A 17,995-nucleotide genomic window follows, 5' to 3' on the forward strand; every position below is an offset into this window, starting at 1 on the left:
CTTTGATATTCTCATGTGTGTATCTGCAGATGAAGTTGTGGTGGCAGGAGTGGGAACTCAGCCTTCTTCCTTCTAGCTTCCTGAGGATATCCCTGGCTTCATATCACAGGTGTTGATTGCTGAGGCCTGTAGCAGGGCCCTGTCCAGGACTGTTGAAATGAGAATGTGGGCTTCCTAGGGTGTCAGCTCTGCAGGAAGGCTGCAGTGCCTTAATGGGAGTAGCTAGGAGGGAAGCAGCCTGAAACTTGTAGCTAATGATTTTGGGAACACAGACTAAGAGTAATGAGAAGGATAGTGATGACAGATTACTCCTATTAGTGCTATTAGTAAATTTAATCGTAAGTAACTTTATAGATTATATAAATCATGCATAATTATGTAAAATAATAATAATAATAAAAAATACATACAACATCTCATTTGCTTTGGTTGTCATCCAGATCCCATTTTGAAGTTAGTTGTGACAATTTTAGCCTTAAAATATGAAATGACTCTTGAGTGAAGCTTCTCACGAAAAAGATAATAAGAAGGGTAATATTTTTTGAGTGGGTATGAAATATCATGCTTGTGTTTGCTTGATCTTTACTAAACCATTAATACTTAAAATAATCTCAAGTAATAGGTGCTGGAATTACTCCTCTTTCACAACTGAGGAAATGAAACAGAGATCTTGTTATTTTAAGAGAGTTGTATGTGGAAAAGTCAGGAGTTGAAAGCAGAAATTTCACTCTTCCTGACTATTTTGGGACTTCTTAGTGAATAGGTGCTCCCTACTATAAATATAATGAAGACTAAGGCCTCACATTGTAAGGAACTACCGAGGGGGTTTAGGTGACTAGGAAAGCTATTGGGTGGCAGGAAAACTAAGTGGTTAAGAACTGGATGTGACCATTAGAAACTGTGTATAGATGATGGGGCGGGGGTAGGGAAATGACAGCAGAGGGAGCCTTGAATAGAGACAGAGCACAGATTAAAGGCATACTGCTACCAACCTGTGTAGGTAGCAAATGGAACTTTACTTTCATGTCAAAATAACAACAAAATTGAAACAATGGTTCCATAGTTATCAAAAGATTGAGTTTGATACTCAGTGTAATCAAATGTTATTAGCACTCTTTTTGTAATTTGAAAATTGATTTATTTGCCTAAAAGGCAGAGTTGAGAGAGAGAGAAAGAGAGAGACAGGCAGAGAAATATCTTTTCATCTGCTGGTTCACTCCCCGAATGGCTGCCATGTTCAGAGCTGGACTGGTCCGAAGCTGGGATCCAGGAGCTCCATCTGCGTGTCCCATAAGGCTGGCCGGAGTCCAACCAGGTGGTCCTTGCTCCACTGTCCTTCCTGGCACATGTACAGGAGCTGGATTGGAATGGAATATCCAGGACGTAAACCAATGCCAATTCTACCACAACACCTGCCGCTGTCAGCACCATATCCAGCACTTATAAAAATCATGACTTTGATATCTGTAAGACAACACAGCATCCTATTAACAGTCACTGTATCCATCTGCTCACCTTCCTCTCTGCCTGCTGGCCTACTCATATACCCACCCTCCTACCTACCCAACACCCCATCCATCTGTCCACGCATCTAAATAACTGACTTTACTGCAGTTGTTTCCCACAAGGCCTGCACTTAGGATTATAGATAATTACATACAAGTATGTTGGTTATAATAGCCTTGAACTTATTGTTTTCTGGTTTAGGTTGCCTAATCTCAGTAATATGGATATCAATATTTACTTCATAGTTTTGAGGATTAGATGTGGTGTTTACATCTTGACTCTTAATATTCCCTAAATATTACCTCCAGTGTATCTAAATGTGAACTATAGTGTCTATTTTCTGACTGAACTACCACTTTCTTAGGCTTCTTTAATTCTAGCACCAGCAGCTGACATTTTTTTAAAGATTTCTGGTTTTGTTTTTGTAATAACAATCATTTTGATCCCTTGTATACTACTTCTATTTTTATTTACACATCACTAAATAAAAGAAGGACTAGCTGCATTGCAAGGTTGTACTAGGGATTCACTATTTACTAGTAAATATACAATTTTAGTAGCAGTAGTACCTGATATTCATGTATCAATCAAGATGGGTGATTATGAAATGCCAGACTTCTAAAATAAATGTTTGGAATCCAGTGGGTAAATAAATGCTGCTTTGGGGATATTGAAAAAAATATATATACATTTTATTTATTTATTTATTATTATTATTATTTTTTTGCCGAACCAAAAAGGGCTTTATTGCCAAAAACGAGCTGCTTAAATATAGTTCTTCCACCAATTACTTCTGCATGTGGTCCACGGGGCGCTATCTGATAGGCCAGCAATCGTGGCCAGAGAGAATTAGCTTATCCTTGTTACTTCCTGCCTGCCTCCTGGGGGGAACAAGTCCCACCTCCTGGCACTCAGCCAGCTGCCATCTTGAAGCTCCTAATCCATGTGGGGTCGGCCGCTCCCCATATCTCCCCCCCTTTTTATTTAATTGAGGCCGTGCCTGTTAGGTAGCCTGCAGCAGGACTACCTCCTTACCCGTCATTGGGTGGCAGAGCTTCCAACTCTACACCCTGTCTTAGGTTGGTAGGTGTCCCCCGTAGGTCTTACCCATCTTTGACTACCGGTCTAGCATGCTTAACTGTACCTGGGGGGAGGCCATCTCCCAGGGCCATCAGGGCCTGTCGCATAATGGCGTAATCTTGCCCATGTCTCAGGCAAATAAACCAGACAAGCATGAAGATCACTAGGCAAAATAACCCTCCAAGGGATAAAAACCCAAGCCAATGTCTAACCCTGTGGACCACAGATTGTACCAGTAACAAAACCATTGTTTCACAGTAGCCACCTCAACCCGGGTGGCATAGATGGTTACAATTTTTCCATGCAGCCAGCATGTAAATTATCAAACTGAACATCCCAAGTCCCATACAAATAAGCCAAAAAGCTTCTCCAGCATGTAAATTATCAAACTAAACATCTCGAGTCCCATTTAAATAAACCGAAAAACTTCTCTAGCGTGTAAATTATCAAACTAAACATCTCAAGTCCCATTCAAATAAACTGAAAAGGCTTCTAAATAGATTAGCTGCAAGTTGGAAACTGAGAGGACCTCAGATAACATGTCCACCTGTTCTTAAATCAAGTCCACTCATCAGTTCATGATTAGCAAGCCAGTCCAAACATGTTGGTTAAACTGGTCCTGTGTCTGAAGAACCACAGAGGTCTGCCACACAAGAGCGTTCACAGTCATGGTCACCGGTACAGCAGTGACTAGGGCCGCAATGGCCATGTTGTCAGCAGCAGCAGCTGTAGCTATTGTTGTCACAGTGGCAGCAGTAACCCCGAAGTCGTACTCTGGCCGCAAGTGGACTGACAGGTTGTCTTCTTTAGCTGTCATCGGTCTGGGAAAAATAGGTGGGCAGGCACATCACCACAGCCAGCGGGTACTTGGTTGTATTCCAACATTCTGAAAGAAAACAATCTATTCCACAAGTTAAGTGAATCCCTACCTAACTATCATTGCTAACAAGAAACAGAAACATTGGCCTAAGGCACACAGGAGTGGGCCTAAAAGAAAAGCAATGCAATTAACCACTGCTACCGAACTCTCAAAAGTATCATTACCTGAATGAAAATAGAAGCAATTCTGCAACTGGCCTTCAAGAATCATGGACATTGCTGCTCCTACAGCACATACGGAGGCCTCATCTCAAAAGAATTTGTGGTTATACTCTGCATAGGATTTTTGTAGGAATACTTATGTCCTCTAATGTACTGGTTTTATCTGTGGGAAAATTTTCCACAATTTTGGGGTAATTTATTTTTCTTCACAAACTGTTATTTATTTTCATTTCATTTGGAAAGACAGAGAGGCAGAGATCCTCCATGTACTAGTTCATGGGCCAAATGCTCACAGCAGTGAGAACTAGACCAGGCCAAAGACAGGAGCCAGGGACTTAATCCAGATCCCCTACATGGGTGCAAAGGATGCTTCACCTGGTGCCTCCCAGGGTGTGCAGGAACAGGAAACTGGAGTAGTACATACTAAATATATCCATATCCATATTCATATACATGTGTACTGGGTGCATTTATGCAAGTTATGGAATTATTTTTCTTTTGGTGACTTTGGAAACTTGAAATCAGTGTATAGTCAACAGAAAGTAGAAACCAATTTAAGAACACATAATTATTATATAGATAGATATTAGCTGTTGCTGTTGTAATGAACAAATGGAATTAAAAGGGCCATAAAGAAATCAGGCCTCTTTAGTAGGCAGTGTTATCAAGATAGTGACCGAGTCAGAATTCCTAGACTTAAAACTCATTATTGTTTCTTTCACCTTGGTTAGATCCATCTCCTTGCTCCCAGTTTCCTTATCTATAAAATGAAGACACTGACAGTACCAGTTCATATTTTACAAGTCATTGTTTATCCTAAAGTACAGATTATTTCATTTGGGTTGATTGAAAATTTTGAGAGTGGGAAATAAAGAGATGCATTTGTTCCTCTGTTTAAAGCTAGTAGCCGCCTCTCTATAGTCCTACATAAAAGGTCACTTTTTGTTGAAACAGAGGCAACCCTGTGTTATGGGCTACATGAATGAAAGGAAAGAGCCGTTTTATAAAGTACTGTTCTCTGGAGAAATCTCAGGACGAATTACTTTGTGGCACATCCCCGATGTTCCTGTTTCCAGGTTTGATGGTTCGCCCAGAGGTAAGCCTGTTTCCATGTCTTCTGAGCACAACTTTGCAATTAATTCACTGTGTCCTACACTGAGCAATGATGAAGCTACAAACAAGAACCACCACACACTAGATGTGAAGATAAAAACATGTATAAGCATGAAGCCCGTGTATCTTAACACAACATTACCACCAGAATTATTGAAGTGAACACAAATTGAACAATACAAGGGATGAGCATGGAATGATCTTTTGTCTCATATTTATAGTTTTGAAGTGATGGTGAAAACCTTGATAATAAGATTCCTCTTGTATGTTTGCCTTTTAGAGATACCAATCACTGCCACCTGGACGCTTCAGGATAATTTTGATAAGCATCATACTGTATCGCAAAGTATTGTTGACCATTTCTCAGATTTCAAAGATGGCATAGGAACTGCTGTAGTCACCTCATCAGAGTACGTGCCAAATCTTGATAAACTAATATGTGGCTGTGAAGATGGGACAATTTTCATCACCCATGCTTTGAATGCTGCCAAAGCAGGACTTCTAGAAGGTGCTTCGTTATTAAAAGGTGTTTGAATTTTACCTGACCCTATTTATTTATCAGTGCAACAAGTTGAAGAAAAAAAGATGAGGGATTTAAACATTTTGATGTTTTTTGCTGATAAATTATATGTATTTTTATCTTCAAATAAATCATATGTGTAGACTTTTCAAAGCCCAGTGAGAAATATATACAATAGGTTTCTTTTCCGACTCATAAAAAAACCCTGCTAATAATGCTTTTTATACTTTTTAAAAGGATTTGCTTGTAGTTATTAGAAAGTCAGATATACAAAGAGGAGATCAGAGAGAAAGATCTGTCATCTGCTGGTTCACTCCCCAAGTGGCCACAACGGCTGAGTCGATCCAAAGCCTGAAACTATGAGCTTCTTCCAGCTCTCCCATGGGGGACCAGGGTCCCAAGGTTTTGGGCTGTCCTAGACTGCTTTCCCAGGCCACAGGCAGGGAGCTGGATGGGAAGTGAAGCAGCTGGGATTGGAACCATTAGTGCCCATATGGGATCCTGACAATGCAAGGCAAGGACCACCATGCCAGGTTTATGTTTTTTATACAGAAAATTTTATATTCAAATTCATGTTATCACAGCATTATACGTATTTTAATTACTTTAGGCAAATAGATACTTATTCTATACACTTTAATAAAATGTCCTTAAAATCTTTTTATTTTATTTGAAATTCAGAGATGGAGAGAAAATTACCTTCTATCTGCCAGTTCACCCTCCAGAGAACCACAACAGCCAGGAATAGGCCACAGTGAAGCCACGAGCTTCCTTCAGGTCTCACACATGTGCAGGGGTCCTGTTTGGCACATCTTCCACTGCTTTTCCCAGGCCATTACCAGGTAGCTGGATTGGCAGTGAAGCAGCAAGAACAAAAACTGACTCCACGTGGGATGCCAACATTGTGGGCAGTGATTTTTACCTGCTATAGTGCATGGCCACTCCTTTAAACAAATGTTTCAAGATTTATTTTTTATTTGTTTGAAAGGCAGAGTTACAGAGAGATGTGAAGAGATGAAGGGGAGGGGAATGAGAGAGAAAGAATGAGAATGATAGAACCTTCTAGCCATTGGTTCACTTTCCAAATGATTGTTAACAGTTTGGGTTGGGTCAGGTCAAAGCCAGGAGCCGGGAGCTTCTTCTAGGTCTCCCACATGGATGCAGAGGCCCAAGTACTTGGGCTATTTTCCACTGCCATCCCAAGTGTATTAATAGGAAGCTAGATTGTAAGTGGAGCAGCTGCGACTTCAACAGGTGTGTTTGTGGGATACTGGCACTGCAGGTAGTGACTTAACCCACTGTGCTGCAGTGGGGGCTCCTGAAACAAATCTTGTTCACTATTATCTCATGCAAATAAAAAATAAAAATCATAGATTTTTTTTAAAAAAACCTACAATTTGGCATTTAGGTTCCTATTCTTCCGCTGCTTTGGGCATTGCAGGTTTATTTTTGTACGTGTCTATGCAGGATCATCTCCCAAGCACAGAATTTCCCAGTAGAAATTTGTTTCCATTTCTAATTTTCAAAACATATGTAAAAGCTGTAAGGAACTTACATCTCTATACACACGCGTGTCTGCCAGTCACCTATGAAAGTGACTTCTCCCCTAAATGTTGCCTACTGTATGTGCTATTAGGCATTTTAGTCTTTACCAATCAGGAAAAACATAGTATTTTCTCATTTGAGTTTCTGTGAATGAAATATATTTGTATTCTTATATATCTTTCTGTATTTCAGCAGCAAAAGACCATTTTGCAATAACATCTTATTTAAAGAAAGATAATACAGAATGTGATTGAAATTTAGGATATTAGAAAAAATGTACATTACATGTTTTGAATTTTATGAATAGTACTACAGTGTAAGATCCTTTAGAATATCAATTGAAAATCTTAGATTGCCTACTATCGTAATGCTTACTTTGGCTGCTTCTGTTTCTGGTTTGTCTTTGGATGGTAAACTTACATTAGGGTGTAAATGGGTATGAACTGAGCAGCGGTAATATGCTGGTACACGCGTAAGCAGCTGCTGTTTAGAGTTAGTGAAAAATGCAAGAGCATAGCTTTTTTCTTTTTTTTTTGGCTAAGACTGATTTATCTTAATATCCAGAAAATCAACAGAAGTCTATATATTTGATGCATAACACCTGAGTTTCCATTCATTTTAGTTTGTTCAGGGACATAAGGTAAGAGTATTCATGATGGATTTGTAATAATGATTCCCTCAGTTTCGTTCTCAGTTTGAATAAAGAGAGAGTATTTGGTTTACATTCCTGTCCGATTTCGGAGGATTCAATAGTAGCAGTGATGAGGTGTTGGTTGTTTATGTTCTAAAACAAATATGGTTTGAAACATCCTGTCAAGTGTCAAGTAAAGTGGCCTGCATGCTATTTATTATTTTTAATTATATTTTTTCATATTTGTATTATATGTTAGTTCTGAATAGTGTTTCTTCCACAGAATGGTCCAGCCTGCACTGAGCTTCAGCAGTATCCCAGTTTTTCCAGGGCAGCCTCTGTGATAACAAGGAAGTGGCCAATTGTCTGTAGTGACATATTTAATAGACACAGAAGACAAACACAGATTTATTTATTAGCAAAGCGTTCTTCATAAACATTGTGCTTTGGCTTTCCACACTTGGATACTCTTCTGAGCTTCAGATAGTTTAGCTTTAAAGACCAGAGTTCAAAATAGATAATCTCTACTATCTTTCAAAGCAAAAATAGCCAGTGAATATTAGACTTGGCCATACTGTCTTAAACAACAGCATAATAAGCTGTGCTTATTTGTGTGGGGGAAGAACATGCTTATGTTTCGGACAGTGTTTGCTATTTCATGATCCGAGGATTGATAATTGGTGAAGATCCACAAATTAGCAGGGTTGGAACAACTGACGGTAGTCCTTCATCCAAAGCATAATCTGGCTTCTGATGAGGCACTGGCCTTTGGGATGGCCTAAGCATCGTTCATGAATGTTAGTAGCCAGATGTGTGGTTAGGTTAAACACTTATGGAAACAAAGATCAGAACTGTTTCCTGAGCATGAGTCATTTGTGCCTCATTTGGGGTTTGACTGTTTTGCAGGTCTGTCCTGCCACAAGGTTCTGAAAGGCCATCAGCAAAGTGTCACTGTGTTGCTTTACCCACACGGTCACTCTTCAAGATTTGACCTGAGCTGGTTGGTGTCGGGGGACCAAAACTCGTGCGTCATTTTGTGGGACATCTTTACTGAAGAAATTCTGCATAAATTCTTTTTGGAAGCTGGTCCAGTAATGAGCCTTTTGATATCACCCGAGACTTTTAGAGTAAGTTAAGATAAAAATTAAAACACGTCTTCACAAATAACACACCCTTAATGAAGGAAAACAGGGAGGAGAAAACAAAACAATACAAAACATTTGTCCACAAAGAAAGAAAGAAGTTCTTTGTGCTCATATTTGAGCAGAATAAGGTAAAATATATATATATATATGTATTTTAATTTTGCTACTATAACGTGTATAAATAACTTGGTTATAGAATATGGGTGTACTAGATTCTTGGTTTTGCCAAAGCCATTTTTTTTCATATTAACATTTTTTTCCTTTCTCCCATATTCTGCATCTTAATTTTAATGCAATTTTTAAAAAATAATACCCAATGATAAACAAGCCAAATACTATAGAATTCAACAAATTAGAAATTAACTTTTGCCTTTTACAATTTCTTTTACATTAATATTGGTACCTTGTTGTCTCTTAAGTGGATTTTTCTTTTTCTATCATTTCTTTTAGGATGTTATGGGCTTTAACAAATACGTAAGAGTCTCATTCTGGATGAAATAAGTTTATTGTGAAACGTTAACTTAAAATTCATATCTTCATTAAAATGTCTTTCCTTTATTACATGGTAATACTGATAACATTATTTCATAAATTGGTTGGATTAGAGATTATTTTATATTACATTAAATAAAACATTATTTAAAATTAAAATAGCATTATTTCTCCATAATATTATAAAACACTAGTTTCAAATTAAACATGGAAAATACTTCAGGAAAGAGTGAAAAAGTTAAGTAATGTTTTGGAAAACTTTTGTGTAGCAATTTGGAATGCCTCTATGTCATATTCATGTAATCACATGACTTTTTTAAAAATAGGATTTATTTACATATTTATTTGAAAAGCTTTTACAGAAAAGGGCAGGGTGGGGATCTGTTAATTCATTTCCCAGTTGATCACAGCATCCAGGACTAAACCAAGCCAAGCCAAAACCCAGAGTCAAGACTCCTTTCTAGGTGTCGTGATGGATTCCAGGCACGTTCTACTGCCTAACCAAACACATCAGTAGAGAGCCTGAGCAGAAACTTAACAGCTGGGACTTGGGGCTTGAACCGGATGTTCTTTGTGTGTGTTGTCAGCTTTGCAGTCAATGGCTTAACCTACTGTGCCACAATGCTGGCCCCTCTTTGTTCATTTCTTTTTTCCTTAATAGCTGCTTTCTTTCAGGCTCAAAAGAAGTCATTTTCATTCCTGACTACTTTCTCCTTCTGCCTCAGTCATAGATAATTTAACTCTAAGGATCAAGACCATTCGTACTAAGTCCAATAATAAGGGAGTTTATTGAAATGGCAGTTTCTCAGATATCCATAGTAAGACACCAGGGAGTGAGGGCCCAGTGGCATGTGAACTACAAATCCAGAAACCACAGTTTCCTACCCTAAACATCTGCTTTCCTGTGATTGCTCCCCCCTCTTTTTGTGTGTGTGTGTGTTTTCTATAAATTCTTTTATAGCTTCACAATTTCAATTGCTGTGAAAACAGAATATGATTGGCCCAGCGTCACTATTGCATGTCTATTTCTGAGATGTGTGTAAATTTTCCGAAGTGTTTTACACTATCCATTTTAGAAGTTATGTAATAGGGATATTCTCCAAAAGGTAAGATGACTGAGTAGAAAGGAGATCTGATCTAATCCACAAGTCTAGGCTCCAACTGTATTACACCTGCCTTATACTGAGTTCCCCCCACCTCAGGGTTTATGTACTCTTCTTAGGAAGAAATAGTAAATAGTGCTCACTTCGGCAGCACAGTTGCTAAAATTGGAGCGATACAGAGATGATTGGCATGGCTCATGTGCAAAGATGACATGTAAATTTGTGAAGTGTTCCATATTTTTACAAAAAAAAATAATAAAAAGAAGAGGTAGCAAATAAAAAAAATGCCCCCTACAGAAAGATAAATATGGGACCAAGAGGGTCTCAAGAGATCTCAAACTATGGCTTTAAACACGGCAGCTGAGCTTCAGCAGCCTTCAGCTGGACAGTCATCGTCCTGCAGGATGGTCATGGTCACCACATGCTGACTTTCTCAAAAGCACCTTAAGCATCATTGTCCTCCGAGCCTATTTTTGGTCCTTGTGTCTTTGAGACCAAACTTTCAGCTGGAACTATCTAATGCTTACCTTTTTGATTTGTGTCTACACTGAGTTTCCTGTTTGGATTAGAAGCTGTAGACTTCTGGGAACAGCACCAAATCACATTTTGAGGCTTTAAGTGGAAAATATCAGCCCATGATACCCTTGGGCCTAAGCTCGTGTCTACAAATAGCTTCTGTTTGTGGCAACAAATTAGTTCCGAGGTTTATTATATTCGCCATTATTTCCGACGTCTGCCTCACTGCCTGAATTTGCTGAGTGATGGTCAAGTGTTTCGTTTGTCTCCTAAATAGATCTGGCCTGGGATTCTCCTTTCCATTTGCATTTTTTTTACCTTCTTGATAGGCAGTTGAGTTTAAACCATGCAGAGTGTTTCAAAGCTCCTCCATAGAGTCACTTGCTATGGAGAGTAGACATGTCCTTTTGTAAATAGGGTTTGAAATTTTATGTGTTGGGTTGAGCAGGGGATATCTGATCTAATCATAAAGAGCACACTCAAGCATTTACACAGTTGTGTTGTGTTTATACAGATGAGAGGCGACCAGGTAATTTGCTGTGTGTGCAGTGACCACTCTGTGACTCTCCTTCACCTGGAAGGGAAGACGTGCCTCTTCCAGGCCCGGAAGCACCTTTTCCCTGTGAAGCTGATAAAATGGCACCCGATTGAGAATTTTTTAATTGTTGCATGTGCAGATGACTCTGTATACGTCTGGGAGATTGAAACAGGTAAACTGAAAATTTCCTCCTACTCATTCTTTACATATCTTAAAAATATATTTGGCCAGATGGAACATTCCAAAGGAGATGTTATATGAGCCTCACTTGCTTTGAAAGTTGACTGGGCTGCTTTTTATGGTTTTAGTTGAAGACATATGAGGAAAATAAAACAGATTGGCCTAAGTCAGATCCTGACTAACACAGAGGAATGAACCATTTATTCCTGGAAACCATAGACAAAAATATAAGTCATCTTTTTAAATTATTAACAAGAGAGAAATGTAGTGTCCGACTGGTCTCAAATTATCATTTAATTCTGCCTTCTTCATCATTCTCACCATTTCAGCAACATTCTTAGCTAATTGTGATCCAGTAATGATGGAATATAATTAATTACAAAACTCCAAGAACTCGGAGAATCTGAAAGTTGAATGACCCAATTTAATTTTGAATGTAATAGTATAGAGAACATATTGTTTAAAGATTTTTTTTCCAAACAACTTTATAGCAAAACTGAAGCTTAATAGTAACATCTCAGAAAATTCTGGGAATGTATTAAATGAGGCAAGCTCATCAGTGGGTCAGAGTCAAGGAGTTGGTTCTCTTTAGAGAACATTCCACTGAAACTATTACATGTTTTTATTGATCTATCATTGGTGGTTTTGTTTGAGCATTTTTATTGGAGTGTGTAATTTTTAATAGTGAAGGTTAGAGTCATTCTTCATCATCACAGTAGCTTCTTTCTTTACATTTGACTGCTATTTATGAATGGTGATGACTCGTTTGCACATTTAGAGGGTACAGCATAATTCTGCATTGTGTTTGTCACTCATTTTGGAGTTTGAGTAAGCTTTCACTTTCACTTTTCCATTAGAGTCTCATAACTTCTGGGGCAAATGGAAGAGAACTGTACTAGTAATTTGGTTGATGTAGATTTGCAGATCTAATGTATAAATTGCAGCTTTACACAGCTAATAAGAGGGGAGACAGTTTGAAGAAGCTGGGTATTTGCACAATAGGCACAAAGTTCCAAGAGCTAAGTTAGCTAATACCTATAGTACTTTAAACAGTCTACATAGATTATAAGCTCTTTCATAGATAATAGAATACAGGAAGAAGAAAGAAATATCTGGGAGTTCGTAAGTGACCATTTTATTACCCCAACAGGATACTCATGCAATATAAATTTTATTAATGTACATTTTAGATGAAGTGGAACAAGAGGAAAGGCCACTAGTACTTCTACAAATTGTATATATTTCCATTTTGCATTTAATGTTATTTATTTTCTGCTCTTCGAATGAATGAGTAAATGCTATAGGAGATCTGAAAAAACAGACACAAAGAAAAACAACTAATCTGATTCTGCCACCTAAAGATAAGTGCTAGTAATATTCAGATCTATTTTCTGTCAGGCATCTTTCTATGTCAATAAGTACATGTCTGTACTGTATTTCAGCCATACTCCTTATGGGAAACAGAATTCTATCCAGATGAATCAGATGAAGAGACTTTAATTAAAGGACTATTTATAGGGAGCATAGGTGGGGATTAGGGAACAGAAGAAAGAATGCTTGATGAGGCCACCGCGTACCCAGATACTGGCGGTATCTGGAATCTCTTAACACCTCTAGGACTAAAGCAATTAGAAGGGAAAATGTGTTACTGAAATCCAGTGTGAGTTGAAACCACGGGGCAAGTTGCAAAAAAACAAAACAAAACAACAAAACAGCAAGTCCAGCTAGTGGTTCAGGAGTGGAGCAGAAATATTTCTCCTCCCACAGTCACCTCCGTGGTTTTGACACAATTAAATTTGAAGGTGAGGCTGGTCAGCTGTGGACATCAGCTTCTCTGTGTACAGACAGGACACAGAGGGTAGAAAAGGATGATGTGGTTAACAGATGGACAGCAACTGGTGTCATGGTCATGAAGGAGACACCATACTTTAATTTAGGGATCTCCTATAGTTGGCTGTTGATTTTGTTTCCTAGTAAGATGTTTGTTTAAGATTTGCGATCTCAAATGACATCCATGCATATGCTGCCAAGTGTCAAATTTAGTGTGTGTAAGATGTTTGTTCCTAACCAGGTTGTTGATCTCCTGTTCACCACATTAATAGTTCCTGAACAAGCTTGATCTACGATGAAGCGTATTATGTTTGGTTGTGTTGCCCATAATTGTGTCAATGCTTTTATATCGATAATGTTCCCCTTTATGTTTTCAAAGAATAGTTCCAATACCACATAACGTGAATCTCACCACACCCTATGAAGGTGGCTTGATGGCCCAACTTTCCTTAACTTGTGATTTTTGAACAAGCATCTGTTGTTCCCTTTAGTCCCTTTTCATTTTGTGTTCATTACTGGTTTTGTTGTGGATTGCCTTTAATTTCTTTGTTTTAAACTTTAATGATTTTTCTATGTTAGGATGGATTCAACTGGCTAATATACTTTCATTTGATTTACTATATGTGATTTCTATTTTACCCTTTCTTATAAAGGTGGACAAATTAGGGCTTAGGAAACATTTCTATTTACATTTTCATTAAGTAGTGGGAGGGAAGAATACTAAATATGACCAAATTGGGCTGAAAAAGAGCTCTCTGATGGTATAGAATTTACATGTTCTATAATGTACCTGACACACAAATACATGAATGAATGATGCATGGACTAATAAATGAACTAGCTTAAATGACCTTTGGCCTGGGTGGTTCAAGTGTAGATGAGTTCACCTTAACATTGACCAGTGGTGATGGTTCCTAGATTGTGGCTGCTGTACTGTAAGTAGATCCCTAACTTTCACTTCTGTATTTTCCCAGGGGTTTTTGGACTGCACAAGTGATATCTCACCTTCTCAGGTGCAGGACTGTGTGTTTTCTGCTGAATTCTAGGCTTTTGACCTCTCATTCTGCATTTACCTATTCTCTGTATAGTGTCTAAAACTCTGTTCCATGCGTGAATAGACCCTTTCACTTTTTTCTGTTTCTGAAATACTCTTCCTCCTGTAAATAAATGAAGAATGCTTATATTGACATGAATTAATTTTCAGATCTTTCAGCATGGGAGAAACTCCAGAGATCAGAGACAGTGAGAGTAAGTGGGATGAGAGTTGGAGGTGAAAGAGAAAGGGAAAAATAAAGGCAAGGGAAAGGACTTGAAACCAATAATAATTTCCCATTGAGCCAAATTCCGGACTTGATGGAATGTGAGCGTTGATGTGGTATAGAGCTAGTCCCTGTGCCAGTTACCTTCAGGTGTAGATGATGGTGTGTGAGACCTTTTCAGTTTTTCACGAACACTGACGCCTATTCTCAGCTGACTTAGTAACTTCTTTTGTAGAATGTGCATACTTGTTTTAGAGTCATATGCCCCAGGCCTATTTTTAATCTTTTGACTTGATAAGGGGTATTTATTTTGTTTCTCTGACAGGTGGGATGGGCAGGTGCATGCTAGAGTGGCACACAGGAGCATAGGTGGGTCTGTTTACCTCATGGAAGAGCTAAACCTTTGAAGAAGACAAGTCTTTGTGTAACACTGAGGGCCCTTGTTGCCTGGCTAAAAATGTAATACTGCCAGTTTGGGAGTGATGAGTGTATCAAGTTTTGCTTATTGATTTGCTGGATGTCCTGTGATGTTTAGGCCTGATTAGGAAGGGAAAAAATTAGAGATGTCATTTTAATTAATATTTGAGCTCCCACAGTATATTTGGCACTGACAACTCAGGGCGGCTTTGTCACCTTCATTGCTGTGAGACACAAGAGGGATAATGTAATACTGATTTTCCTCCCTAAAATAATGCCAAAATGAATCTCAGCCCTGAGCTAATTTTTCTTATAAGAAATACATTTAAAATAATTCCAGGAGCTTGTCTGCTAATAGTAATGGACTTACATAGCAGAAAACATAGGTAATGAATTTCCTGTGTGTTCTTAATAGCACTGTGCTACTGTCATTGAAGATCTTCTGTTAAGCTTATGACCTCATATAGTGAAAAATTCCATATTGAACAACTTGTTCTTTTGTGGGAATTTGAGACCTTGTTTGCTTGAAAATTAGCACATTTCTTGAGTTAAAAATTTTCCGTGGATGAACAGATGTGAAATATATCAGATTTATGTGTGCTTGTGAAATCTGTTGCAGCTGCTGAATACTGTCATTTTAAGTAGTGGGTGAATCTGTGTTCTAGTAAAATTTTATATAAAAACAAGCAGCTGGTTAGGTTGGCCTGCAGTTGTTGTTTGCAGACATCTGAAAAAAAATTTTTTTTGTAAATATCATTGGTTTCATTATAACTTATCCTTAAAGTAATTTATGATTTTAATATATAACATGTTCTTGAGTTTATGTGTTAAACGGGTTGGGTATAGTTACACCCCTTATATTTAATAGTCAAAAAGAGGAATACAGATGTTTTGTGAGTCTGATGGTCCCCAAGGAAAGTGTTGGCTGACATACTAGTGTGTGTGTCTCCTCCTACCATTCTGGAGGGTTCTCTGCTGTTATCTCATGATAGGAACACCTCTTGCAGATGGAGGTCAGCTTGTTGAGACTGTCAAGCCAGGGGATTAGATAAGGTGTACCCTGAGAAGAAAGGAAACAGCTGCCAAGAAACCTGCAGCAAACATTCCTGAAGGATGGGGACTCTGGCTATCTCTCAGAGCCTGGCTCTTCATTTATACAACATTCTAACAACTCCGGCCATCTGATTTCTGTGATGACAGATTAGAAACAGCAAATTGCAAGTGGGGAGACTGTTAGTGGCAGGCGGCAAGATAGCTGAAGCCACAGCTGATGAGAAGAGAGGACAGGATACGCTGTGTATCACTATTTGGAGCAGTCTTCTCTGAACTCTTAGGAAGATGAGCATTAGAAACAAAACATAAAGGGGCAGAAATTGTTGCACCTGTTCAGAGAGCATGCACATTTTCCTGCAATGGTCTTGGGGAGCTGCAAGTCCACATTCCACAATGCATGTTGCAGAGAGAGATCTTCTCTTTCTTGCCAAGTCCTGGGTCTTAGAAAAATATTGACAAGCGTTAGACCCACAGGGGAATCCAGACAGAAAGAACTCTCAAGAACAGCTTGAGGTCTGTACTTGGAGGAGACCAAGTCTCTGACCAGTGAATGGTCGAACTCAGGGTCTGTGTCAGTCCCTATTTGTTATTTGTTTTCGATGTAATGGGCTCAGGCAGTGTGAACTGTGTTGTCAGGAGCAGAAGGCTTTACTGCTGTAACAATGCCCAAGATTAGAATGTGGTTTCTGGGAAAACAGACTCTAGTCTTAACATGACTTCTTTATAAACAGACCATTAGAAGAAGACCTATCCAGAAGAAATTAAGGAATTAGGAGGACCATGGCATTCTGCTGTTCAATATTCTATGGATATTTCCAAATTTTCTTCTTCTTGGGATTATTAGCAGTTAGCTGGAAAAGTGTTCAGTCTACACTACATAGTCTGAAAAAGAAAAGTTGTTAAAGATTGAGAATGATGACATATGTCAACTAATAGCAGATCAGCCATAATCTTATCAAGTGTTGTGTTCAGTCTTGTGCTGTCAGTGTGCTTTAATTGTTTGGAATGTGTGATATATAGAATACTTACAATATACAGTTTCCCAGAAATACAGCATTACCTGACCCAACAGGTAGAGTCATGTGTTTAAATTCCTTTACATGCCAAAGCATCTTATACATTTCCTGCCTGGAGAAGAAAATTTGTAGTCTGTAAGTTTTACTTCGTTACTCATTTTTGGTACACAATTGCATAGTATTGGTATTTGTATAAAATAAATTTTCAAAAGTTTACAAGTGACCAACATGCCATTCTCAGGGACGATTTTGGTTATTTTTCTCACCAGGGTCAATAATCTGTAGATGTAGGGACAAAGTTATGTTGTGTCAGCCGCCTTGTCCGCACAGCCATCATATTACTTTGATTATTCGAGTGTTAATGGTAGGTTTTGGGTAAGCAGATCCTGCAGGGAAAAATCTCTCTACTGTGTCATTTTCTCTAAACCAACCTTATTTGATTGTGGTGGATTACAGTTGGAACCCTCTGGGATGATTGTTTCAGAAAGAAAAATAGGCTACATCAAAGTATAGGGTGGGATTTTTCCTATAACACCTTTTCCAAATCCTTTCTTCTTTATTATAATAATTATAGATGTTATTACTCAACATATATTTTCAGTTGATTATCTTGTTTACAAATCTTTATTCCCTGCTTGGTTTTATTTATCATATCTATTCTATGATCTGATGTTTTGGTTCATATAATACTGTGTGTGTATGCACATGTGTGTTTGCCTTTATGTACACTATCCCTGATACCCTAACTCCCTTTCTCCAACTTGTTGGACCCAACAATTAAACCTTGTTCTGTTGTGATGTAATTAAAATATTACTTTCTGGAAAAAGGTCAGTATATTAAATGTATACAAAAATGCCCCTGTACACCCATGAGTTTTTTTGTGGGGAAGATTTGCATGACCATAACACAGTGCACTTAACCTCACAGAATTCCAAGGTTAATATTTATCTTTACCACTACTCTGAAAACACTGTGAAGCACACGATGGTTTCTTTCTCTCTGTTTTTTT

The 17,995-nt window shown here is 38.3% G+C and overlaps 1 protein-coding gene and 1 non-coding gene across 4 annotated transcripts in view; both read left to right on the forward strand.

The window, feature by feature from the left end:
- The window catches only part of WDR72 (WD repeat domain 72), a 225,371-nt gene that overhangs the window by 50,279 nt on the left and 157,097 nt on the right, over nt 1–17,995 (forward strand). For all 3 annotated transcript variants that reach the window (XM_058665341.1, XM_058665339.1, XM_058665340.1), the window contains 4 exons: nt 4,582–4,723; nt 5,021–5,266; nt 8,343–8,563; nt 11,207–11,402. In XM_058665341.1, coding sequence (XP_058521324.1) covers nt 4,582–4,723; nt 5,021–5,266; nt 8,343–8,563; nt 11,207–11,402 — 805 coding nt within the window. The remainder of the gene's footprint in view (nt 1–4,581; nt 4,724–5,020; nt 5,267–8,342; nt 8,564–11,206; nt 11,403–17,995) is intronic.
- On the forward strand, nt 10,312–10,418 carry LOC118759289 (U6 spliceosomal RNA). Its single transcript, XR_004996093.2, has one exon. It is a non-coding gene; the product is annotated as a U6 spliceosomal RNA (small nuclear RNA).

This window comes from Ochotona princeps, chromosome 6, assembly GCF_030435755.1.
Source record: "Ochotona princeps isolate mOchPri1 chromosome 6, mOchPri1.hap1, whole genome shotgun sequence".
In the NCBI taxonomy this organism is placed as follows: Eukaryota; Metazoa; Chordata; class Mammalia; order Lagomorpha; family Ochotonidae; genus Ochotona; species Ochotona princeps.